This window comes from Neopsephotus bourkii, unplaced genomic scaffold (genome assembly GCF_033783945.1).
Source record: "Neopsephotus bourkii isolate Nb327-2 ecotype Australia unplaced genomic scaffold, CSIRO-AGI_Nbou_v1 NB_1248, whole genome shotgun sequence".
Lineage (NCBI taxonomy): Eukaryota > Metazoa > Chordata > Aves > Psittaciformes > Psittacidae > Neopsephotus > Neopsephotus bourkii.
Window position 1 is genome coordinate 4,619,395 of NW_026901733.1, and position 26,813 is coordinate 4,646,207.

Sequence of the window (26,813 nt, forward strand, 5' to 3'; positions counted from 1 at the left end):
TCTTCTAAATGATGAACAAGAACTGCAGCTGGATTTACAAGAGCCTTTGGGGCACAATACCAAACTCCCAGAGCGGCAAAGATCCATCCTTGGAATAATGCTTATTAGGGTTTCTCATTCATTACCATTTACTTCACACAGATATCTGCTAACAAGATCAGCTCAGCTTTATTATTTATGAAGTACTATTAAAATAAATATACTGGACAACCAATCTCTATGTATTACACATTTGTCAAAAAATAAGCTTTTTCTTGCATAAAAATGTCATTTCAGATAGCAACACTCCCTCAAACCAACCGAGTTTGCCTATTTCTTTGGCTTGTTTTTCCTGAAAGGGTGATCTACAGCTTAAAACATTTTATGGTAAGGAAAATGTTTCCAGAGTAACTGAAAGTAATTTTTATGGTTTGTGTGAATGAGTTAGCTGATTAGAATAACAATGTTGGTAGAGTTGTGAGTCATGGGTAACTAATAGGGATAAATGATTTTTAATAGACAACGGTCATGTTTTCAGAATGATAAATACTTCCCTATTGTTAAAAAAAAAAATTTTACTAAGAAAGGCTTCTTATGAACTGGGGAGGGGAGGAATAGATTCATTTAGATAAAATGCTATTAAATTGCCTGTATAGTGTCCTGTCAGACAACTATCGACCCCATCCCATGGGAGAAATTGATTTCTGTGCAGAGAGCTATGTGCTTTCTGCAGTGTATTGCTTCAGTGCTATTGCTCTGGTAATCACACACTGCTGCCTCTTCTCCTTTCTCTCTCTCTCTATTTGTTGTAGAAAGATTGATTGAGAGACATGAGGGATTTAAATTGCCATATTTGTTGTTATTTGACCTTTTCAATTATATTCTGTTAAAAATGTAAATACTTCATTTGTAGTAATGTACATATGAATTTGCTCAAGTGGTCTGCAAGTAAGGCTTTCAGGAGGAAGCATTTACCTTTGTTCTCCTATAGAACTGTAAGAGCTGACTCAGTTAAGTGAATTCTAATGCAGCAGAGGATGCTCCCTGCTTCAGTAAAGCTATCTGGGTTAATTCTCAACACATCAAGATCTGAAGATAAGAAAAAAAATCCAAATTGGTAACACCAGAACCATAGGAGTGCTGAAAAGTGAAATGATACAAGGTTAAGTGTCCTTGCTTTAGTTTTAATTGCTTTTCCTTCTTTCAGGCCCAAGTGCCTTTTGTCAGCTTTCACTAATGATAGTCATTTTTTAACAAGACAAAACCACTTGAGGTCAAGGCATTAAAGTTGAAACACAGTTTTAAATCTTCCCCCTTTGCAGGTGAGTAAGAAACAAAGTCTTTAATTGTCATGACACGATCACACATAGTTGCTCATAATACAGCATCAGTTTACTAACTGTCTAATGAGCTATGTATGTGCTTGACTTTTTTTACTACTTCTTGTCATTCTTTCACTAGTTTCATTAGTATGACTCACCTTAGCATCACCAGTGCTAAAACAGGTGTTTGGATGGTGGGAATCTAGGTCCTTGCTGTTCTCTGTGAATATACCTTGGCACTCACACATGGGGGAATCTCTGAATAGGAAAAAGCCAGTATAGAGTTTCTTGTTCTACCTCATGTCAGTGTTAACTAAGGGTATAGGAGGGAATAAAGATGTGCTGGTAGATCACAGTTATACTTTAGAAGTCACAGGCTGCTGCATTAGGCCTTGGGAGGAAAGTATAGGATGACTTTATTAGAGCCTTGCATTCATCCAGACTTAAAGACCAGTGAACTTCTGAGTCCACCAAAGCTATGCCAAACATCCAGAGTTTCAATGCTTTTATTTTTATTATGCTGGGTGGACAAAGCTGCAAAACCAGAACCACTGGTGATCTGTAAAGTCGATAAAGACAGGATGCAGCTTCTCCTTTGCCCTTTACTTGCCCATGTCCTTTAAGCTGTAGTAAACGGACATGAGATGGCAGAACTGTGATGAAACTGCCATGAGCAAGGATCATTAAGTGCCTTATAGAAATTCAGCTGTGCTCCTGGGCATTTAAGCAGCTTTCTCTACCTATGCCCCATCACCTGTTTGGTAAAGCTTCCTCAGTCTTTTTTGGAGGTGATATGAGGTCATGGGGCAAAGTCCAAGCCAGCAAGACGTTCCACCACAGCTCTCGCAGAGGGTGCACCAAGGCAGGAGAGGAAGGTGACAGCACCCTGTTGATGTCCTGCAGCACTTGTAAGGTTGCTGCCTTGGAAGGGATCAAGGATGACTATGGAGCAGGTTTGAAAGTGAGGGGGCAAGTGGGTTGCTTAGCTGGAGGCTAATTCAGTGAGGACAGTGGGAAAGGAAGGCATGTTATAAGGAGGGACAACAGGAGAACCAGACAGAAAGTTCATCGGAGTAAAACAGTCAGCCTCCCACTCCCTTCCCTCTTCAGGGGCTGGTGACATTGGTTTCCAGATCCTGTTGTTTGTGTTTTGCCAAAGGTTTTGCTTTGTGCTTAATGGTGAGTGAGGCACATGTGAAAATCGTTGTTACTGAGCTCTGGAGAAGTGATAGAGGAGAACAGAGGCAAGCTGGAAGAAAAACTTCTATTTCAACATGTAGGAAAAGAATCTCAATGGGGAGAGTGGTGAAACTTTTGAACAGGTTGCCTAGAGAAGCTACAACATCTGTTTCCTTCAATAGTTTCAAAACCTGACTGGACAAAGCCTTGAGCAAACAAGTCTAACATTAAGGCTAACCTTGCTCTGAGCAGAATGCTGGACTAGAGAACTGCTCCTATTCTCCTTGCACCATGGTCTCTTTGAAACGGAATATCTATGATTTTATAACTTCAGCTCCTGATTACATTTAAGCATTTGCCTGAGATACCACCTTGTGAGGGGAGCAGCTCCATCCCATGAAATCGAGACTTTGTTTTTCAATTGCTTTTTAATACTTTGCATAGCACAGCAAGTGAAGATAAATTTCTGCACCTCTTCCTCCATGCTGGCATCCTCCTCTCATTAAATAATTCCTTGTAACTTTGCTGCAACTGGAGTCAGATGCTGACTTCTCATGTCCTTTCAGGAAGGTGCCTAAGCAGGAGGGGGAAGAATGTATCTGGGAGCATAAGGCGCACGTGTACAAACAAGTCTCTCAGCCATGAAGAGATGCAGCTGAGATGGGAATGCTCAATCTGGGTGACAGAAGCTGCTGGAGAAAATCACTCACTGCAGTGCCATAAACCCAGTGCTTCTTAACTTCTGGCCTGAAGGTATGAGATTCTCTCCTTCTGTCTTGGGGTGAGGAAAGGGAAGGAGAAGCTGCACCCTGTGGTTTTGTTAGAAATACAAAGGGAGGAAGGTGATAGGGGAGGGAGGATGAGGAGCCAGAAAGACAGGAATAAGATAGAAACATGGGGGAGAATGTAAGTGGGAATTTGCATAGCAAATGGACAGCATTATGTGTGTTTTGTATGAATACATATGAAAGAAAAGAGTCTGGCATGTGGGTAAGAGCAAAAAGCCCCAGCAGTGACATCTATTCCAGAGAAGATGTCTCTTTTCCTTATCTTTTCTCAGGTATCATAAGAAGTTTACGGGAGTAATTTTTGTCTAGCTGTGACAAAGCTGACACTTCTCAATAAACAAACAGGGGCTTTAAACTAAATTAACGTGAAAGGAACCTTAGAAATAGAGGGATAAAAATATCAGTTGCATCTCTAAGGTATGAGATTTATTGAGACCTGCTCTCAGTTGCTTGTGTGTATTCTTAATTAAATAGGATTTAAGTTGATAGCCCAGTAGAAGCACATCCAAAGGGAGCTGCTGGATGCCCCTTCCCAAGTGTTTCTGTGGTTCTTTCTCACAACAGGGTGACTTTTGCACTCTGGTCGCTTTTTGTAAAACAAACAAAGCAAGCTACCTGTAATTGGAGAGTCCAGTGTTGCTAAGCCCAGGAATTTAGTAAGGCACCCATGCAGTCCAAAGTACCTTAGCGTCCACATACCAGCTTGTGTTCATTATGTGCCCGTGCTTCAGAGGATGTTTAATCAAGGAAGAAACTGCCCCTCATTCCTGTCCCCATTAGTTTAATGCAAGAATCCACAATTGTAATGTACTTTATTTGTGCATGTGTAAAAGGCTTTGCCTTTCATGCAGTGACAGGGAAAGCAAAGAAGGTGAGGAGCTGTCAGATAACTGCTGGTAAAGGATGAACTGCTTGCAGAGCTTACTTCTGGACTGATGTTTTTCTTCTATTCAGTGTCTTCCTCCTTTGCCACCCATTGCTAAGGACAAATACAAACATGGGAGAACAACTTAAAGCAAAATTGCAGCATAGGGGAACACAGAATATCTGAGCATTGGTTACAAACGTTTCCAGGTCAGAGACCAAAGGGTCTGCGTTACACTTTGAAAAACAGTTTTCAAATTCATAGCTTCAATCCTGTCTCCAGTTCTCTTGCAAACCCCACAGGATCCCACTACAATAATTAGCATCCTTATGGTGCATACAGGTACAGACTAAGCCTCCTCATATCTTGGTTTCATTTAACTAGGTGTGGGTTGCATTAACATGGCAGGGTGATGAGGAAAACTTGTGTTGTTCTCTGCTTTGAGCTAGTAAGTGCAGATTAGACTCCATTTACTAGCTCAAAAAGTGTCTGCTTTTGACCCACTGAATTTCCTTTAAAGGAAAAAAAGCTAAACTGTTCTAAAAGGCCACAAGAAGTGGACTTTATGATTACTGGCTCTCAGTCTGATAACTCCATTCTCATGTTTAATTATGTCATCCCACTGTTTTGTATGTTCAAGTGTGAAGCTCTTGGTTTGGTCCTGAAGTTGTGTTTGAAATTAAAAGTTAGTGAACTTCCACTGTGGTGCTGATGAACGCATAACCTAAACTTCCATGGGATTTCTTTCTGTCACTACTTGCTTCAGATTTCTGTCTCTGCAATCCACCCATACCTTTGCAACCTTGTGGCATAGCTATTTCCCTTGGTTCCCTAGTTTCAGCTTCCCAGCAAGTATAAAGCAATAAACAGGAGAAATGTTGCTTCAAGCACAGTGAAGCCACTTCTCTTATGTACATCCCTTCATCTAGTAAATGTACTCTTGAGCTGAAATACTGGTGACTTCTCAGAGGTCACCTGCTAATCATCTATCTGTATGAGGACTCTCACTCACAGATGGATTGAACAGTGGATGTTGTACCACCCCGGGGAGTTCCACCTCCATGAGAGCTGGCCTCCTTGGACATCATCTGGGAGGCCCGGGATGCAGCAGAGATGCCACTGTCGGTAAAACCTGATGAATGGGTTGAGCCTCTGGCACCTAGAACAGATACAAAGGAGATATTACTGACTGGAAAGGACCTTATGGGGTAATTATGAACTACTAACAAGGCTAACAAATGTACCAAAAGTCAGGGGGACTGCTGGTTACTTGCTGATGACTCATTCCATCAGTATACTGCTTTTTAGCTGCCACCCTGGGGAAAGGATGTGTGCAGTGTTTTGTGGATAGTTCCAGAACACAAAGAAAATCTACAACTCTTGTGCAGACTGTTTTTCATAGATCACCAAAACAGTTTCAGCAGTTTGTCTGTGCTGAGGAGCTACCTGAGGACAGTGGAACAAATTCCTACAGGAACTAAGGGTTGTTGCAGGCTTCACCGCTTACTGTTCCAGGTGACAGATATGTTCCTTTCACTTCACTTTCCATAGCATAAACCTGTACATAATAGATACCTGTCAAATTCAAACCCTGTGGTGGCTAGTGGACAATTTCTATATATAACTCCATCTCAGTAAAAATAAGCCCGAAGTAAAGTATTCCACTGCAATTTCTTCTCCTGGGAGAGGAGTAAAGCATTAATGATGACAAATGTTAGTGATAATGCTTAAAGCATTCCTGGAGAATGCTCAAATATTTTGGTGATGAGCTTGTTGTAATATCATCTGTAAAGTGATACTGAACAATACTCATGCCCTGCTGCAGAATCAGCCGCTCCTCTGAGCGTGTTTGTTCTGGGGGGAGGAATGGTTACAGTCTGAACGAAAAGGTTAAGAAGATGTGTTTGAAGAGTGAGAGATTTCAGTGAGCACCTGCGGAAATGAAATCAGGCCCTTTTAGCTCTCAATCAGGCAAAGAATGTGTGGCAAGCTCTCCTGCTGCAGGGAGCCAAAGCTCACACCTGTCTTGGCAACATTACAGAGCTAGCATTTTTCACATGGATAAAAGCTCTTTTGGAGTATCTCCTGTAGGCATGTCTAAGGTTTCCTTGAGTCATGCAGATTTCTCTTCACCAAAATAGTGGGTTTCATTAAAGTCCACAGTTGATACAGACATTGCAAGAATAAAACTAGGTGGTTTTAAATGTTTACTTTGCTTCTCTGGAAAACTACAACTTCGTGTTTTTCAGTGGCATCACCACTGAAGAGTTTGCCACTGACCAAGTACTGCTGTAGGCAAGACTGTGCAGGTGACTCTGTGTATGACTAGATTAAGTAACTGGCCTCTTCTGTGTACCAGGATTTCTCCTGCTAATGCAGCATGGTGCTTGAGGGCATCTCTCAAGCTCTCCCAGTTCTGCTCCTCTCCTGATTCTCTCTCATCTTCTGTTCCTCTGCTGCTACTATCCCTTCATCTCTTTGCTATTAAATATTCAATAAACACTGTACTCAGTAACCTAAACGCAATGATCAAGCCATACAGAATAAATATTAAAACATGCCCCATGGAGTCACATGCAGTATCTCTCTGAAGTAATTTAATGTCACTTAATCCCTCTCTGTCTGGAGGGCCACACACTATGAATAATACTGCAGTGAGAATCATACCTTAAAAAATTAACTTACTTCCTCTTAATTAAGTTTATCACATTTTTTACTGTTAAAAGGTGCCCAAAATCTGGACCCTGGCCAGCTCACTCAGCCAACCACCCATTTTATGTCTGGAAGATTTCAGCTCCATCCTTCAGTAGACTTCCGGCTGCTTACTACGAAAGGAGTAGACCAGAACATGACCAACATGGCAGAGATCCCCACCTATAACCAGCCTGCTGGTTAGTGTGCTCCTGACATGTGGGAGATATGGGTCTAAGGCAGAAAGTGTTTGGAAGCCTTTATCCAAGTCAGCATGCTAACTACTGTACTGCTGGGTAAAGCAGGACTGTACGGGTCACTGTTTTCTGTGGAGTGATGCTTTCTTAGAGATGCCTGCTGAACCAGGTCACACAGGCAAGACTGGCAGGGAGAATATGTTATGCATGAATCCCACGGGATCTGGGGTTAAATGGGTACCAAGCTGCTTAGGGTCATCAGGTCAGGCATTGCTCTGTGCATGCAACAGAAAAGCAAGCAGGGCTAGCTCATGTGAAAGCCAGCTATGCCTAGTTTTAGGACTTATATACATGCTGTCAAGAATGTGTATATATTCCCTTCATGAATTCAGCTCTTGCACTGCAGCTAATTTTCCTTCGCTATAGTGTCTGCATAACATTTTATGGGTTCTCCCTGTATGGATGTTTGTGAGTAAAGAGCAAGGGAAATCTGATAATTTATATGAAATATAAGTACACAGATCATGTTCTTGCATAAGTGTATTGTTGCTTATTGCTACTACAAATTCCCATATTATTGATGATACCTAGCAGAATGAAGAGATAGCACAAACATCAAACAAAACACTGCCCTGAATCTCATAGGCATGTGTATATTTGTGCATATGTACCTATATAGAAAATACTCTTCATAGCATCCCGCTCCTAACACAAAGTTCAATATAGAAATCATTTGTCTTCAGTGCAGTATAGACTGTAAGGTCCATAAGGTAAGAGAGAAGGTAAGAGAGAAGAGATTACTTGCCAAGCTTATTTTCAAGTAAAAAACCCTCTTTGTCTTTATGCAGTAAACCACAAAACCACACACACACAGAATAACTCATACCCATTTCCTGGAGAGTAGAGGTAGGGCCTCCAGAGTGCACACCTCCCCCAGAAGCTTTCGCTTCACGGGACATCATTGATGAAGCAAGCGAATCTCTTGTGATCCCGGAGGGAGAGAAACCAGCGTTGCGGACATTTTGGTCGGACATTTCTCTTTCTGATGGTGAGGAATCCACTGAAGCACTGAGAGGCTCAGGCAGCTTTTTTATACACCGTCTAGCTCACAGCAGAGAAATGAAACTGCTGCCACCATCAGAAAGAAATGAAAACGAAACTTACCCTCATCCATGAAATGAAACTGAACTTTATGGAAATGCCTTTTTAGGCACCCTCACATGAGGGTGGAATTTAGGCAAACCAGCTGATCTCCTCTTATGATACTAAAACAAATTAGTAGCATAATGAATCACTGATCGGAAACCAACGTGGTTGAGAACTTTGCTTCTTCATTCTTTTGCTTTTCACTCTGTTGTGCTGAATTGCACCTGCAGAAGCTAGCCCTTCATTTTAAGAATTAATACAGCCCTGAGTAAAGGCAATAGGAAAAAAGGCAGCAAAGTGGTGGTCATGCAGAAACTGCAACTCGAGTTTGTTATAGCACCCTGAGTTCAGCTGTGGTACAGCTGCCCCTGGACAAAATGGTTTGCAGAGAGCTGGAAATCAGAACTCAATTAACAATGAAATTAATTTCTTTATGGAAGGAATTGTTAGGGTCCCTTGCATCATACAAGCAGACTGACACAGATGTTTTGTTCTCCCTCATGGTAAAGCAGAGCCTCCATCTTTAATGAACAGGCCTTTGCAAATGGCACACATTCCTTTATCACAGTTTTTCTAAGCTAATAATTTAAATAAGGCTATAGACTCCATAGGTCTCCTCCCTCAAGTCAAGAGGAATATCTGGTTAGGTCAGACTACCACGGGGATGGCTCTCAAAGTGGAAATATACAAAATAAAAATAGAGCATTTTTCAGGGTTCTATAATATCTATAATATAATAATCTATAATATCTATATCTTGTACATGCTGGGTTATAGCGTTAAGGACGCAAAGCCCATTTCTTTCTTCTTATATGTGCTATATATCTAAGCAGTGGGATATCTGGCCCATGTACCCCTGAGCAGTACTGCTCTTTAAACTCTTTCAGTCATTTTTTCTTTAATTCATATATGTTAGTTTTCTGTAATTCTAAAGTGTGTAATTTTTCTTTTCTGTTTGCTTTAGGGCTTCTGTATTATGATGAATGTTTATCCCCATAATTTCCTGGGTCTCTCATTTATGATTTTAAATTACTTAATGTTACAAAATATCTACAGTTGCAGCTTAAATGCAAGTAAAATGCCACATAAGAATATGACAGTTAGTGCTATAGGCCCACTTCAAAGTGGCAAAAAAGACAAAAAATGTCACTTTCTTTTTATATATTACTACAGATCCCTCTTTTAAAACTGCTAAAATCTTTTGGTGCTTTTTTAATGCAAGTTATTTAGTACACCCCATCAGGAAATGATTATAGAGTCTGGCAAAGCTTCACAAGGCTTCACAAACATGCAGAGACTTTGTATGTGATGACCTTTCACTCCATCCTAAAACACAATTCATAGAGGATACACACAAAGTTGTTTAACTAAAATTACTTAAAATTAGACAAAATTTAAGTTTTATTGCAAGCAAAGTGCCTCAAGGCAATTCACAACTGTCAGAGACATTAGTGGATAAGCAGGGAAAGGAGAAATTAGTAGTATTATCATGAAAACAAGAAGAAACCCAATAAAATAAGGAGAGGGAAGTCACTGAAGAGATTCAAGGGAAGCCTTTGTTTACAGATGTGCCATGGACCTAGTCAGCAAGGCCATGACTTTAAAACCTGCCAAGTGGCTGCAGTGAGTTGGATGAAGAATGTGTGAATAGGCACAGAGGACACAGTGCTAAAACCAGCTGAGCTCTCCCTACTTTCATGCTCTTGTTACTGTAGTGACATGGCAAATAACAGTTATGGAGAAGTTCTGACCTAGTACGGGTTTGCATTTACTTGTTTTCAGCTTATTATGAAAACCCAAAAATCTCTTGTGTGAGAATGAAGGAAACCAAGGTCAATCTCTTGTACCTTGTCAGGGCTGAGCCTGCTATTAGGTCTTAACAGCCCTGGACAGACCCTGGCTACCATGACCAGACCTGAAACTGAGTTATTGACTCATGCTTCTGGCTTGACCTTGGACTTGCCTTACCACTACAAACTTTCCTGATGATTTGGACTCTCAGCTCAACCTGACTATCATCTCTGGGTTTGCTGTGCTCACCTTGCTCGTGATGGTGTAACAGGGACTCCCTGTGCCCTGGCAACACGTGACATTAAAATCACAGACTCCAGTGTAAGCATACCAAATGTCAACTCTGAAGTGGGATTAGGAACAAGAATTTAGTCCCTGAGCCTGCAGCTTGCAGAGGTCCTCTCTCTCCACCAATTCACCCAGAAAGACATGCTGCTTCTCTCCTCTGCTGGCTCTGTGAAATGTCACCTAGCATTTTTGCTTTGTTTTACTGGCATTTCTGATTAGCAAGTGTGACTTCCAAGGTGTTAGGTGAGTGTAGCTGATATCCAGTTGAGTTTACAGAGCGCTTGGCACAGGAGCACTAAGGCAGTTCTAAGTCTTTGTGGACTGCTTGTCAGAAATCCAAGCAGTGATAATTTAAGAGACAAACTGATGCAAGTTATAGTTTAAGTATGGAAGGAAACAGAAATACACTGAGCTTGACATTAAAACAGTAAATTGGACATGGGAATAATTTCCCTGTCCCAGAAGGTAAAAATCTGAGGAAAGGAGATAGGTCTTGTAAGCTGTAACAAAAAGCACCCAGTGGCACTTCTAAGCCTCAGAGAACAGAGAGTCAAAGCCATGAATACCAAGAGTACAACTGCCTTTATTTTCAGTGTCACTACAATTTCAGTAGCCTTAGGTGCTGAAGCATTTCTACATATAGTCTGATTTTTATACATAGGCTGATTTTTAACTCTCTGAGTGTCAGGTTTCATCCTTCAGTGCCAAAAATCATGTGCTGTCTAGACTGTGTGCTTTTGAAAGGAACTGGTAAATAGAGTCTTGGTTGGAAATAGTCTGAAAATCCAGGCCATAGGCATCCTTCCTTTCTTCAGTTAATAAAAAAAAGAAGAGGAAAGCATGCTAAGCTGAAATCACAAACAAACACATCCACATGTGCATGAAACTCTCCTATATTTTGCTCAGGAATGACCTTACTCACTCGTGCCTGTGGATATATAAACTGCTGTGTCTCTTCAGTATGTTTTCCTTGAAGTCCTCACTAGTGTGCCACTTATGAGGCATTTTCCTCACAGTGAAGCTGGGCAGCTGATCACAGACATTAATCTCTGTATAGCCTCCTTTTGATAGTCACCCTTCTTATTCCAATAACATGTTCATTGAAGTCACTTTTTCATAAATATTTTCCCATAAACCTCTGTTTCAAAAGAGATTATTCAAACAGCTTTTAAACAATTGCTCTTTTGAAGGGTCTAATTGAAAGAAATAAACCTGTAGAGAATCTCACTGAACCAAAGATCTTCAGCATCCAAGATTATCTATCTGTCACCCTGTGACCTGTTTCCTTCACACTACTTTTTAATTTTTGTAGCAATTACAGTGTATATGGATAATACCTATTAGCATATTTATGGTCATTGCTTCATATTTATTGTCTGCACAACTCATTAATCTTCATCTAGTGTTTGAGGCTGACAGCTCAATCTATTTTGCAATCTCTGGGCAGCAGCCATATCCAAAAAGCTTTTGTTTCCTTGTAAATAAACTGTGTTCAGGACCAGAGGACAATGGTACATCACGCAGTGATTGACACAAGCCATGGCTGCTAATCAAAAGTAGATTTTATTACCAGCTGAGTCAAGTGCATTATGGGGCCATTGTTCTAGTGCTGTCAGGGCAAGAGCATACGTAGTCAGTCACCTTCTCAAGATGGGTTGATTGTTCTCCAAGATTAGACAGAGTTGCCTTATTATCCATCCCAGACAACAAGGCATCTCACCCAAACAGACGCTTTAACAGAAACTGCCTGTACATTGAATTGATTTGAATTGCTAATGCATAATCTGTCCAGCACAGATGTGCAATGAATATTTGGATGTTGTTTTGCATGTCAGTTGAGAAGGCTGAATGATGAGGTGATGATCGTTCAGTGATGGGTGCTGGACATTTGCCAACAATTGAGTTTGAGCACTTTCCCTGACAGTAATCAGATCAGCTTCCAAAACGTCTTTTCTTCAATTCACTGACAATTTATGTTAGAAGATAATGCAACACTCTCACAGTTAACACAGTTGGCAGCAATTTGCATTTTTTTCATATAATTAAATTTTTCATTTCACCCAAGAAGAGATATATATACAAGCCACATATGACATACATATTCCAAGACACTTCCAAAGTAACCCCACTTGAATAAGAGGCCATCTAGGGAAGTACAAAATGTTGAAACTCTCCATAATACAGATGGCATTAGTTTCATTAGTTATAAAGCTGCATTTGCTGTGAAAAAAATACGAACCTTGTTATCAAGCTGTATTAGGTAAGGTCTCAAAAAAAAGCATTATTAATATAATACGCATTTAATATAGGACCATGGTCATGCTTACAGTAGGTCAGCAAACACAGTGTTGTGACTGAAAATATTTCAGTCTCTGTCAAGGTTGCATAAAACAGTACCAGAAGTGGACCACGCAGGGCTGATACTATGACATCATGGAACTGATAGGAGCTCACATGATTCACGTGAATGTGAAAGAGGCCTTTATGTAGTCATAATCATAGAATCACGTAGAATGACCCTGGAGGTCATTAGGTCCAGACAGGGACTTACCATGTTATTCACTCAGAGACAGGCTTAGTTGAGTTTTAAGTATCTCCAAGGATGAAGATTTCACAAGCTCTTTGGTCAACTTACTCCAGGATTTGACCACTCTTATAGTGATGGTTTTTCCCCTGTATACCTAGTCAGAATTCTGCAAGTTATGTCTGTTGTCCTTTCTCTGTGAGTGTCTTAAGAGCTTCTCCATCTTCTTTATATCCCTCATTACTTCAGACCTAAAAAGCAGAGTTAAAACCCTACCTTTAGGGCGTAAGTAGCTAAAGTGATATCGATAGCTTAGAAAATCAGGGGCTCATGGGGACACTTCTGATACTAATTAAATTTTACCTTCTAACCTTAGGTATGTGTCTAGTGTATCTTTAATCATACAGTGAAATACGTTCCCTTAGAAATAAATAATAATGCTTCTCAAAAACTTCTAAAGCTCTTTTCAGAATATATATTAATTAATGCAGGGTTGTTATCTGATAAAGGGAAGAATCACTTCCTTTAACTAGCTGGTTTTCCTACTAGTTAAATTTATTATAGCTAGGAAAAGAGTGGGAAGTGTTTGAGCCAAAAGTTTCACAACCAAGGTCAGAAAGATGTTTACAGGTAAGTTTGATTGTTCCACATATCAGCCTTGCTCAGGGTTAGGCTAAGTGGGTCTCATTTGGATTTTTATCATCAATTTCATCTGTCAAAAGCAAGTCATCATTATCCCCGCATTACAGTTGAAACAAATCACAAACTTGAAGTGGGGGCTGTTTTGGGAGGAAGAAAATTCCAATTTTGGATGCTTTAATTTAGTGTGTTATTATAAAGAGAATTAGAGACATGTAACACCTGTACACACTGCATAATTGAAATATCAGCTGAAATTCCATGGATTCCATGGATTTTCCAGCTAGAAATCCAGAAACAAAGCCTTTGAATAAGTGGCCTGAGAAGACTAAGTTTAGACTTTGAACAGAATTAGACGGCAAAATCTTACCAGATGTCCATTTCATACATATGGATTCCAGCCTGTACACTTCAGAGCTCCCGTAGCTGGATTCTACCTCACACTGGCACATCTGCTTTTGACCTTAATACTGTGTTGGTGAGCATAGTCAGTCTTAACGTTGTAGTTTATGTCAGGATTTTGCTCTGTAATACAAACATATCAGATGAGGCCCTCCTCAGAAGGGAGTCTGCAAATGATCTAGCAGTCCTGCCTTGAATGCTCAAGGTTAGAGGATTCACCCAGATCAAGACTCAGCCCTTTGAGAGCTCAGCCACGGTGTCACATTCCCCTTCATTATTTCATTGGGCTTCCCACTGATCCTTCCCTATCCTGAGATGTCATACACTTTTATGACATGTATATGGAAGCCTGGGCACCATTCTCAGGGCTGTTAGTTGATGCTGCGAGTGGTACTTGAAAGATGTCATGGAATAGCCAGTGCTTAATATTCTTAAGTGAAGTAATCTTTTATCCCAAAGACATGTAACACAAGCCATTATTCCTGTATCGAAGGATCCTCTCCTTAGGGCTAAAAGTCTTATTTTCCAAAGCATGGAAAGTTACTTCACCTGCCAAATAAATGTCAGCAGTCTAGTCTTTTCTTTTTTGAGTCTGCAAATGGAGGTAAAGATAAAGACAGATTGTCCCTTTACAGATTATTCTGTAACAGAAACACACGGATAAGTGGTAAAACTGTGTCATCTGCAGAGTAAGTTCCAGTTTATCTTGAGGTTGCAGTCTTCCCATGTATGGTTATATTAACAAAACCTCAGAATACAGACTACTGTAGACTGTAGGGAGGAACAGAGTATTAATTAGTTTATGCAGTCTTCAAGTTGTCTAGACATGAGGGAAAATTGTGAGTCTTTCTGGAACCTAAGAGGCAGATTCATGAAGGTAGACAAAATACGTAAGCCACTAATGGGTTTTACCTCTCCCTTAAGAGAATATGATGCCTTTTTTTTCTTTTCCTGGAAAAAAATGTGGTGAAAACAAAAATAAAACGTGAAAGAAGTGAATTAATGCTCAAAGTGTTATTTTTAGCAATACTGAGCTCCCAGTGCTATTCAAATGTAATCATAATTGCTGGTTTAATAATAGCATTTCGAAATACACCATCTACAAACAGTAAGTAAGCATACATAAAGTAAGCTTAGGAACCTTTTCTAGTCCATAGGCATCACTTGGGGAAGTTTATGTCACAGAATGTGCTCCAGGGGAAGTACTGAGCAGTTCAGAACAGCCCAGGTCACTCAGGGCAGGGAACCTGCCCTCACTTCTCCCTCAGCCAGGGAATCTGACCCACAGATGCTGCCACTGCAGGTTTGGTGGATCCAGTTCCACACAGAAGCAGCTGTCAGAAAAAGAGGCTGTGATGCCTACCATCTATAGTCTGACACAGAGGACGTGAGTTCAGTGGTGGTCTCTGCTATGTGGGTTGTCAGTTCTTTTCCTCATCTCCTGCAGCTTCTGCATCCAAGGAGTACACTCTACTCATGTGTCCAAGGGACCTAAGCAAAGTCATGTTTTCAGAAATGAAAGAGCAAGTCTTGTCAGAAGACAGAAGCTGAACACAGACAGCTTAAAACATATGGTCCTCCCCTTGCCTGTAAGTTGAGGATTGGTATTTTCCTATTCCCAGGAGATTTCTGAGGCCACATGCATTATGCTACTCAAGCATTATGGTAATAAGCATAGTATAAACATTTAATATAGATAAAGAGGTTTCAAATGCTAATACAAGTGAGTATCTATGAAAGCATTAGTGCTGGAAATGTTTTTTATGGATGCTTTGAAAAGCAATTAACAACAAAGTGGCCAATCTGTTACACAGAAAACAAGGGTTCTAAAGACCAGATGGCCTGATTTACTTCTCAGCTCCAGCTGCAAGATGTGTGAATAGGTTTCAGGCCATTTTTACAAAGGACTGAGAGGTTCCCTTGGAAGGACAGTAAGAGTGGCTAGTTCTTTTAGACTCTTCCAGGCCCTAACAACCCCTCGTTTTATGTTCCTTGGTAAGTATTTGCATCTGAAGGATGTTTGGACTTGTCATTAATCTTTTCTGATTTGAGAAGGCAGGCTACATGTTTGTATGACTTCTGCTGTTACGCTGGAGATTGAGTGCCATCTGGTTGAAGCTGGTGAGTCTTCTTACTGTCATTGTTACAAATAACTCTGACACAGCATCCAAGAAATCGTAATGGGTAGACAATTGTAGCAGCATGTGTAAGGATGAAGTACAGTGAGAAAAGCACACAGCAAAAGCCCTCCCTAGAAATATCATGGAACATGTCCTCTTGGCATCCATACTGAAGCATGTGAAGGATGAGAAAGAAATCAGCAGTACCCAACACAGATTTGCCAAGGTCATATTGTCCGTAGCCAGCCTGACTGCCCTCTGTGTCAGAATGGCTGGTATCCCAAGGGCTGTGGAAGCTTTCATAACAGAAAGAAAATAAAACATCTCAAAGAAAGATGCTTGCAGAGAAGTTTGTAACTGTAAACAAAAGAAACAACTTCCTCATCTCTACAGGATTTAGGGAAACAGTATGACCACGAAAGCTTGTCCTGGTTTTGACAAGGCTGCACATGGATAGATGCCTTGAAGCAACAGTGCCTTCAGCAATTAGCCTACTTTTATTATGAGAGAGGTGCCTGTAAGCTTTTGAACGTCACCAATTTATGACAACACAATGCAGGTCTTAAGAAAAGGTTCATTGAATAGATCTGAATCCTTGTGGCTACTTCTCAAATGGAAAAGAAAGTGCTCTCCTATTTATAATGCTAAAGCTGCTGGGCAAGACATACTGAAAGACTTAAATTAAATGTCAAATCATGAGGTACTAACAATAAATAATGGAGAGATTTCTGTTGCCTTTGGTGGCTGCAGATAAGCCACTGGATAAACTATTTACTGCAGGTAGGGTGAGCAGTCCTAGATGGATCATTCTGTCCTAGATGGTTCAGCTATGTGTTTTACTTGAATGAGTGAGCAGACTGGTGTGAGCCTGTGCTAATAACATCTGAGAGCCTTTATGGTGTCAGGCCCTTTCTATACTGTACCAAAGCTTCAAGAGCAATGCTCTCTCCTCTCTCCTCCTTATTCAATACAGACCCATCTAGTGTACTAGCCTTCCCTACATCATGTGTAACCTGTGGTGTGGCAGCATGCTCTGCAGATGGATGTGCTTTCTGCAGGATGCTGATCCATGATCCAGCAGGGCATTAACAGAGAGGGAATATGAGATGACAGGGTGCTGCACATGTGCACATGGCACCAGTGTGTGTAAAAGTGTTAATGTGGAGCTGGGATTCCTTTATCAGGTCTCTCAAACTCTTCCCCTCTTGTGCAATTCCACCTTACTGATTCAGAACCCATTTACTTCAGTCTTACAATATTCTCTCTTGCCTCCACCATTTCTCCTCCTCTCCAAAAGTCCCCAGACACATGTGAGGCAGTCATAGGCTGTAGAACTTGGATTTTGTCATTCAGGCCTGCTCTGTAGAGCATTACATCAATGCCTGAGAACTAGCAGCAGAGGCTGCTGTGGGTATGGCTCACCCATACATACAATCCCAAAGGCTGATACATCTGGAAGGAAACAAGTGAGAGAGTTCCATGAGAAAATCCATGCAGGAGCAAAGGGAGGCTCATTAACAAAAGAATTGCCGAACTTTCTGTCCAGTTTGCCATTTGTGCGCATCTCCTGGGCCTGCTCTGACAGAACAAATGGACAGGCTCACCCCAAATCGTTCTATTGCCCTGAGACAAGTCTGATAATCCATGCTGGAGCCTGTTCTGAGGAATGCTGTTCCTTGTCTGGGATAGCTGTCGGAGCTTAGTTAGACATATGGTGAAACCTTTCTTGGGAAAGGGTGATGGAGCAGAAGGCAACTTTCACCTTTATATAAGGAGGACATGGAAGAGGAAAAGTGCATGGACAGAGGAAAAGGCACAACACGGACTCTTGTGTAACACTTATTACTTCCAGAGAAATAACTGCAGTCCTTCCAGGTCATGGTGGTTCTGCTCTCTGAGACTGTCTCCCACACTCCCTCAGCCACACTAAGTTTGCAGACCTGGTGCCTGTCATAGCACCTGGTCTAAGTGGGGGCGATGGGAGCTGTTAGAAGACACTATTCTGGCAAAAAAAATAATAGTCTGTAGGAGCTGATTAGTTGCAAGAGATCACAGTATCCCCCAGTGAATGCTGGTTACATGACTGCAAGGGGGAAGAAGCTGCTGCAAATTTCCCCCTGTTCGCACCTGACCACCATGATCTAGTGATACTTCAATCTATCTGTTTCTTACCACTACCTGTCCTTCATGCCCAGGTCCGCTCTTACTGGTCTATTTGATTAAGACACTGGTGTGTGATGAGAGCTTTGGAAAAAGGGAAGGAGAGAAGTGGTGCCCTCTGAAGAAAATACTTTAACAAGTCAACATAAGTGGTTGCTTCTTGAGCTCAAGAACTAGCACACAAACACCAGTCCTGATGGCAGACCATCCAGTAACTATTCCCCACAGCACAGTGATATTTAGAAAGGTGTCCCAGTGGGAAAGCCATGTCAAGTTCAGTTTAAATATCGGCAACTATTCTAAAGGAGAGCTTGAATTGTACATGCTTGTAAAGTGCCAATGAAGCTGCTGAGAGGAGTAAGTGCCATGGGGAAAAAGGAGGAAAAATGTGTAGTATTTGCTGGCTTTTCTTAAGTACAGAGGAATAGGAGTTGAAATCTTATATGTTCAGTAAGATTTTGACACTTGTCAGTTCCTGCCATGGTTATGTCACAACTCATGTGAAAGTGAGTATCATCAGCTTAAATGAGATGTCGTCTGAAAGTCTATGGGTAACTTTCCGGCTGTAGGCCCACCTCCATCCATTTCCCTTGCTCTTTGCCTCTTTCAGGGTTGGAACAGTCTTTGCGATTGGCAAAGGGAATCTGTTACTGGGGGAATATTTTGCAGACAACATTGCAAAGGGGGAAAACTATTTTTATTCTTCCTGTCCCTGTGCACCAAGATGAGCACCAAGTACAGTATGATGGGCAATCTGGGGGAGGTGGGAGTTTCAAGTCAGAACTTAGTTACTTTGCTCAGCTTGTTAAGATGTGCTGTGAGTCTGGCAAAGCACCTTAGGAATCAGTTGCTTGGCCTTTTGTGCATTAATTCTCAGCAGCACAGTCCTAGGGTGAACTCTGACCCTAGAATCACTAGGGTGGATGTAACACATATGAAAAAGAAACTCTCATCTTGAAACCCACTGTGGGAGTCTGTCAGACTCAGATCCTGCCTGAGTTCTGTTTAATGCTCTTAAAGATGTTTAACTCACTGAAACTACAGCCTTTGTTATTTGTTCTAATCAACTTTCTATTGCCATTGTAAATGGCCTTGCTCTTTGCCTGGGTGAGAGAATTTGATATAAAAGGGTTCTAAAGAAGGAAGGGGAAAACTAGATGAATCCTGCAGGCAAAAGAGAAGAGATTCAAATTAAGTTGTAAAAAGAGTTCATCTTCCTGCCTGTTTATCGTCTGCTTATTATCCAGAGGAGTTTCCATCCAGGCAGCTGCAACACTGCAGTATCAGATTACCAGGAACCTTTTTTAACACGTTCATACCATGGTCATTAGAAAAAGTCTCACAGATCCTAGTGTGCTGTAGATTTAATATTCCTTCAGTCTTCTATATGGCTTTCACATACTTGTAAGAGAATAGCATCTCGGTGCCACATACAATTATATGCAGCATTAATCACAACAGGGAGCAATCTCTGCTCCTTGCGCATGGTGCCCATGCAGTCCAGTCTAGGATAAAACTGAGATGAGGAGAACAGTTTCCTGGGTATTTCGCAATAAGAAGGTGCCTCTTGTATCATAGTGATAAAGTGATAGAGATGGTAAAAGCATGATAAAAGCAAAGAGTGAGTGTATTGCATGTAGGGAGAAAGAGAGCGAGGAAACACAAGATATCATTGCCGATATAATCACTAGTTACTACAGTGTGACTCTGGACTTGAGGTATAACTGCTCACAGCATGATACAGCTTGGGTTTCGTGTGTTTTTTCCTTTCTTCTGAAGCACTCTTTAGCAGGCACAAAACAGTGTTGCTTGCACATAAAGATCATTTCATGCTTGGCACCCTGAAGTGATGTTATATCAGGTTCTAGACAAGGATATCAAGGATATTGTTTTATCCAGCTGAGTTCATAATAAGGTCTTCTATAAAATATTTTCTTAAATAAGAATATATTTATCTACTTGGAATTTAGGGAAAGAGGCTGTTTCTTCCTCCATTTAATTAAAATAAATCGAATACATGTACACGCATATATAAATTCTGATTCCTATTATTGTGAAGAAAATTATGTGTAATTTCTTGTGTATCTATACTCACTGCTGTTGCTCCAAATTTGTTCTTTAAGAAATGAATGTGGTTAGGGCCTATTTTATGTCTGATGGAGAAAAATGCCTTTGGGATACTGGTTCAAGGAGGAAGGTACTTACTCTAGAGAAAAGCAAATTTCTGGATGAAAAACCTGCCTTTGTTATGATTGCATGTAGAAATCTTCATTTCTCCCAAGTCTCAGCTTGAAGAAGATCCTGGCACAGTGCTTTATTTTAGGCCTTTGCATATCTTTCTAATCATTTTTATTTGCTATTTATTTTAATATTGTCTGTGATTGCTTTGCATTCAGTGGATCTGCTTCTTCAGAATGGATCCTTCTTCAAAGTTTACTGCTCTTCTACTTACAGTGGTCTCAGAATTCACTTTCTCTTGACCATTCATATGAATTGGCAGACCAATTCATCATTTATTGGTAAGTGCAAGATCTGGAGCATATGAGACAGTCTCCTTTGCTCATCTACAGAATTTTGCTTTAAATTACTTTGGGGGATAATATTGATGCTCGGACCCAAATAAAAAACAAGGAATCTACAAACGTAGGTATCAGCTTCTTTGCACCTTAAAGGAAGGAATGTTAATGCTTTATTATTCCTATGAGATGGATGCATGTTCTCTAATCCTTCTGGACTGACGTCTATTAAATCTTTTTAAAGGCACCTCTATAGTCCTTGCTGAAGTGCTTTGTTTGAGATGACCACAGATGGTATTTTAGAGAACCTGTTCACCTGCATGAGTCAGAGTTTGTGTTGCCTGATTTTAGTTAAATGGGTACGTAATCACAATCTCTTTCTTTTGTCAAATACGGACGTTTTCAGATCTGCAGGGTTAGATTACTGTGTTAGACTAATGGCAAGTGGCCTTACTCACTGCAGGGAACATTTTAAATTGAATTCTAATTAATAACTGCTTCAGCCTCTAGAAATGTAGCCTCATGAATAACCCCATAAGCCCCAACTTCTAAGAACTGACTTCCCTTTAAGAATATATAGGCAGAAAGTAAACTTACATCAGCATTTTAATCACTGTGGGGGACAGCTTGGACTGGGCCTTTCCCATCTAAAAGGTCAGATCTCCACAGTGGGCTTGTATATATACAAAGTATTTAGAGATGTGAGCATCCCAGATTATTTATGAAATACAGTAGGAATGCAAGCTGGGGAATTTTACCCTGTCACCTGTCATGAACTTTCATATAGCTTCAGTGATCAAAAATTCATAGATGAAGTTTCGCGATACCATTCACTTTATTCACAGTATGTCACAGATTGGTAGCTTAATTTAAAAGTGCCAATTTCTTGTCTTGCATTCATGCTGAAGTGTTACAAGAATATTTCTATGCAGAAAATTAGATGCTGCTGGAATAGGTGACAAAGTACGCTCTCCTTTAAGTATTATTAAAACAGACACTAGCACTGGATGAATTTAACATCCCCTTTCAGCAGAATTCTTTTGGTGTATTGCTGCTTATGACGATGCACAGATTTCCCACAGGACAGGAACACTTTCAGGAAGGGCGTTTTCTATTTTCATGTCCTTTAAGCACTGCACGTGCTTTTTGGGTGCCTTCTTCATCCATTTTTCCATGTTTTGGGATACTTAAGGATAAAGCTTCTGCCCAAGAACAGAAGAGGTCTGAATATGCATTAAAGATCAGATTGTATTTATATTCTGTTTCCAGCAGTGCCTGAAAGCAGGTGCTTATATCTAGCATTATTTGCATGTTACCTAATACAGTTTCCAGCTCCTACACACCAGTTACTGATAGACTTTCTAAGCAGTGACTGTATTTGGACCATCAATTTTAAATCGACCTATTTGCCAAACCATTTTTTAACGTGTTTTTGGCTTTTAGTGTTATTTTAGCACTAAGAAGAATAGTTCTCATAATAGAACTGTGCTGAGAGGAAGAAGACTTTATGGGGTTTTATTTACTCTGCAGTAAGCCTGTAGAACCTGCAGTCTAGTGCTGCTGTTAAACACGTGTCATCATGCAAAGGAGAAAGCAGCATAATCAACAGAACCAGGAAAAAAAGGACAACTGTATTTTCCTATCTAGTGTTTCTTTTCTTTTGCTTCTAGGTATCTGCAAAACACAAGTTTAACACAGAAGCATGACATTGTGCTTGCTACATGTAAAGGTGAGGAACAGGTTGAAACCTGGGAAGCAGTAGAAAATAACCTCCATTCATACAGTGATATCCCTCCAGAGGCTTTCTTCACATTTTGTTCCCATGCTTCAAGCAGGAATAAATAGTCGTGTTTGTTACTATCACTTCCAAATCCTAGTTTCAAACCACTGGGACTTCTCACAGTGTCAGAATATAGCTACTGTAGATAAATGGAATTAACTGATTGCTCAATAGCTGTGGACAGTGCACATGGAAAGGGTTTTTTTAAAGTCACTAGACAGCTCCTCCCAAGCCAGTCAGACCCCAGCCTGTACTAATGCTTGGGATTATTCTGCCCAAAAGTGTGGGGTTTATATCTATCTTTGATATCTTTCAGTTCTCGTTGGCTCCATCTTCTAGACTGCCCAGACTTGTGTCTGTGATGGTTCTACTTTCCAGCATATATATATCTCCTCCTAGCCTGCTGTTCTGTGCAAACTTTGTGGTGGCAATTTCAATACCACCGTCCAGATTGTTGACAAAGATGTTGAATACTATTGGACCCAACAGTGACTTCTGAGGTGCTCCACTCGTACTCTCTGGCCAGAGCCCATCCTCCTGCTCAAAGCAGGATCAGCTACAAGATTTGATCAGGCTGCTCAAGGCTTTATAGAGTCAGGTCTTGAAAACCTCCAAAGTTGGAGACTGTGCTCCCTATCTGGGCAGCTGGTTTCATGGGTTGTCTGTTCTCATGGTGACCAGAGGTTTTTCCTAATATCTAATCACAACCTTCCTTGATTTGATAGGGTTGGAACTAGATGATGTTAAGGTCCTTTCCAACTCTATGATATGACTCTATGATTCTATGATTCTATGACTCCATGATTCTATGATACACGCCCTTTGACTCTTGTCATTCTGTGAGGCACTACGGTGAAGAGCCTTGCTCCTTTCCAGTAACCCCTTACAAGAACTAGAAGGCTGCTACTAACAAGCCTACTTCCCTCAGCCTCTCCCCACAGATCACATGCTACTCTTTGACCAGGTTCTTCTACATACTCCATGCATAAAGAATTTAATGTTTAACAACAAGCCCACTGTTTTTTAAAGTTATCTTATGTTACATGGGATTTTCATCTATCAGAGTGATACAGCAATGTGCTTAAATCACAACTCAAGTACATATCATTCTTGGGAGAGTTTTGTAACTGTAATGTGCAGTTGAGTTACAATACAAACGCGATTCCATTACTAATCTATAATATATTCATCATCATGAACATGGGTGTTCCCACCCTCTGGGAAGGAACATGTGAGTTGAAAGCCACTCAAGCTTGTTTATCTCTTCAGAGTTCTTCCTGTTTGCTGTTTGCATTTAATACTGTATATTGGGCTGATTCATGCTGGTATACTTCCATTCTTTTTTATTAACTTGGGGACCAACAGCTACACAGATAGTTCATTCACCCAGCTGATACAGCCATTTGCCTAGAGCTGGCTCCCTTTCTGTTGAGGTAAGTTCACAGCTGTGCAACTGCTATGCTTGGCAACTCCCACATCCTGACATCTCCAGGCCTGTCTGGCTCACCCTGCCTGAATAATGTGGGATGCCCATCTTGTTATTACACAGTGGTCCTGGTCCCCTGTCCCTTAGTAACCAAATGGACCTTGCTGCTCCCTGACAGTCTAACTCTATCCTGACTGGATCTGCACAGGTAGTGAGAAGCAAGAGAAAGGATTGAGTGAAGGGAAACTGATACAGGTGGGGATTGAGGTGGCTCTGGATTTCTTCCTGGCCTATATGAGTGCTGGTTCCTCCACTAGAACCAAAGATAGCTTCATTGTCCCTGACTGATGATAAGCCCCCTTTAGAACATCAGGCATCTTCATTCATCTGCTGCATTACCTGTGCTGCCCCTGTGGGAGCTCTTTTTGGACCTCTCTCACCTTAGTGAGGCTCAAATGTCCTGTTAGGCTCCGGTCACTAGGTCCCTCTGAGCAGTCCTTTGCCATGTTAGTGTTCTTGGGCTTTACTTGATTAAGAAAAGGGTTTTTTTTTTAAAGGGTGAAGGAGGCAAATAGGTCTGTCCCATGTTTCAGGTGCTGGAAGAGGGGTGCCAATGAGAGATACATTCCTGACAGGCTTTGTTCTTCTGTATTTCTTTGTACTCTTGTCCTGCATTCCTACAGGAGCTGATGCTCGGATCTCTTCCTGCAATTAACCATTACTAGGTTTGCTTGTTATTTCACATAGCACCTCATTCTGCTGTAGTTTTATTTACAGGGCTAATCCTAGGTGAGGATCAAGATTAAAAAACAGTAAATCAGAGAAGGTGTGATGCTCCTGTGATTTGTTTTACACACTTGCAAATACTTCGAGATGCAACTAAGAATTTTGCTTGGGAATAACTGAAGAGGCATCTCAATTTGTTGTCTTTTGCAAATCTTGCTATACAGGAATTCTGTGTGTAATTGTGAGGGGAAAAGTCCATTAAAGTATGATATGTGCCTGCAGTTGTCGTGAAGGTCATCTGAAGGCTAATTTCCCAGCTATTGATTGTCTTACATAAGGGTTTTAAAACTTGTTCCCTTTATCCATGTAAAGCAACTCCAACTGATTTCTATTTTCATTTCCTCAATCATTACATTTTTCTTCTCTTTCAGTGCACAGGAATTGGAGTCATAAAGATACCATAATGTTAATAGATTTGTTTCAGAGTTCATGAGGACAAACTTGTTGGTCTCCCCATATGACTAACAGTGTAAAAATCTGGAATTGCCTCAGTTTATCTCAGGCATAAAATAACTGCCACTGAAGAATTGCACATCAATAAATCACCTCTGATTTATTTCTTATTGGGTAACATGTTCTAATTTCTCCATAAAAGCAGATAAAGGTAACTCTAATTAAAATGCCTATCTCTTTCTGTGCTATTTGTGTTAACATTCATGCTATTGCATACACTCCTTTCATAATACTATAATTTTTCAGTATTCTACAGTTACTGTTTCGTTTAAAATACCCCTGTGATATTAACTGTATAATAAATTACAATTCAAAATATATCTGCCATTTCATCCATGAGGAAGAATAATAAAGCCATAATAAAAAGGAATCAAGTTTAGCAATATGATCATGTAGCATGAGGTTTTTATAGACTCTCTGTGAATGGTAAAATCTATAAATTTGTTATACTGTGTAAAACTGTAAAAAACAGTAATGAAGGGGTGAGGGGAGGAAAAAAAGCAGCATTAGCAGGCGGGTTTAACCCTGAAATTGGTGGCTTTCCCATTGGTTTTTTAATAATCTGAAAAGAGTATACAAATTATGCATATGAAATTGTTTGTGGCTTTTCTTATTTACTACAGGTACTAAAGGTAAATTGAAGAAAGAACACTGGGTTGCCACTTTCCAGCCCACAGTATTTGTACGTGAAGAAACTCTAAAACCTCGTCACCTCTCTCTTTGCCTTCCTTTGTTCACACCACTACATACTCTACCCTTATTTGTCCAAAAGCTTTAAACAGCATCTTTATTTGGCTTCTTTTCATATATCTGGGTTGCAATTGAAAGTAGAAGGATGTGCAAATATGGGGAGGATAGGACATGACTTCCTCCTTGCAACCATTTTCTTCTTGTTGCATCATCCTTCACACTACACTGGTGGGATATAAATTTTAAAACTTTAATTTTCCTGTAGGCTAATGATAAATTTATTTAATTGTACTAGTCCAATACTTAATATTTCTTTGGAGAGCGGACTGCCCAAGGCATGTGCAATTTTATTTAAACAGAACACTTTTAAATAAATTTTTATTTAAGTAATGGAGAGAGAAGGAAAGACACACACAAAGAATATGGATTTCTGAACCAGGTTCAAAACAGGTACAAATAATTATTGCTTTAAAAACCTGTCATTTTGGAAGCTCAACACTGGTGAGCCTTGTTTTCTTGTATTATGGTGGTCTAGACACAGCACAACAAAACATACTTGGTATCCCCTACATCATGCTGATGTGTAAAATTTGGGGGCACTTGTCATCCCATGATGGAGGTGTTTCTCTTTAATTGTGTGGGTCTCTAAAACAGTAGTGAAAGGGCAGTTGTGATCACCCCACAACTGTTCCAAATCAGTCATCAAGTTTTGGAGCACAGGGCCCTTATCTTCCACATAGTCATAATCTACCCTTAGGGTGCCCCAAGAGCTAAGATTATTACAGCTGAGCATCTAATGTCCCTTGGGATATATAGCCCCTGGATAGGCTGTAAAGATTAGCCACACGTGACTAATAAATCCTGATACCATCACCCAGTCCCCACTGAATGGTTCTGGAAGATCATAGAAGCATGGCATGGTTTGAATTGGAAGGAACCTTTAAAGATCATCTAGCCCAACTTTCTTACAATGGGTAGAGATACATTCCACTAGGTCAGGTTGCTTGAGATGGGGAGCAAGAGATCTTGAAGCAGCCTCAAGTGCTATGCTGTGGCTCTACACGCTGACCA

General features: G+C 40.6%; 1 protein-coding gene and 1 long non-coding RNA gene across 2 annotated transcripts; one reads left to right on the forward strand and one right to left on the reverse strand.

The window, feature by feature from the left end:
- The first annotated feature begins 1,966 nt into the window (after nt 1-1,966).
- LOC133218366 (uncharacterized) lies at nt 1,967-25,435 on the forward strand. The gene is made up of 3 exons (XR_009727111.1): nt 1,967-3,233; nt 20,488-20,610; nt 24,971-25,435. It is a non-coding gene; the product is annotated as an uncharacterized LOC133218366 (long non-coding RNA).
- On the reverse strand, nt 4,064-8,098 carry LOC133218363 (interferon alpha-inducible protein 27, mitochondrial-like). Its single transcript, XM_061364740.1, has 3 exons — nt 7,908-8,098; nt 5,146-5,292; nt 4,064-4,247 (listed from the first exon to the last, which is right to left on the reverse strand). Exons 1-3 carry the CDS (start codon nt 8,053-8,055, stop codon nt 4,219-4,221), a joined length of 324 nt encoding a protein of 107 aa, XP_061220724.1. The 5' UTR covers nt 8,056-8,098; the 3' UTR covers nt 4,064-4,218.
- Nucleotides 25,436-26,813: the final 1,378 nt, after the last annotated feature.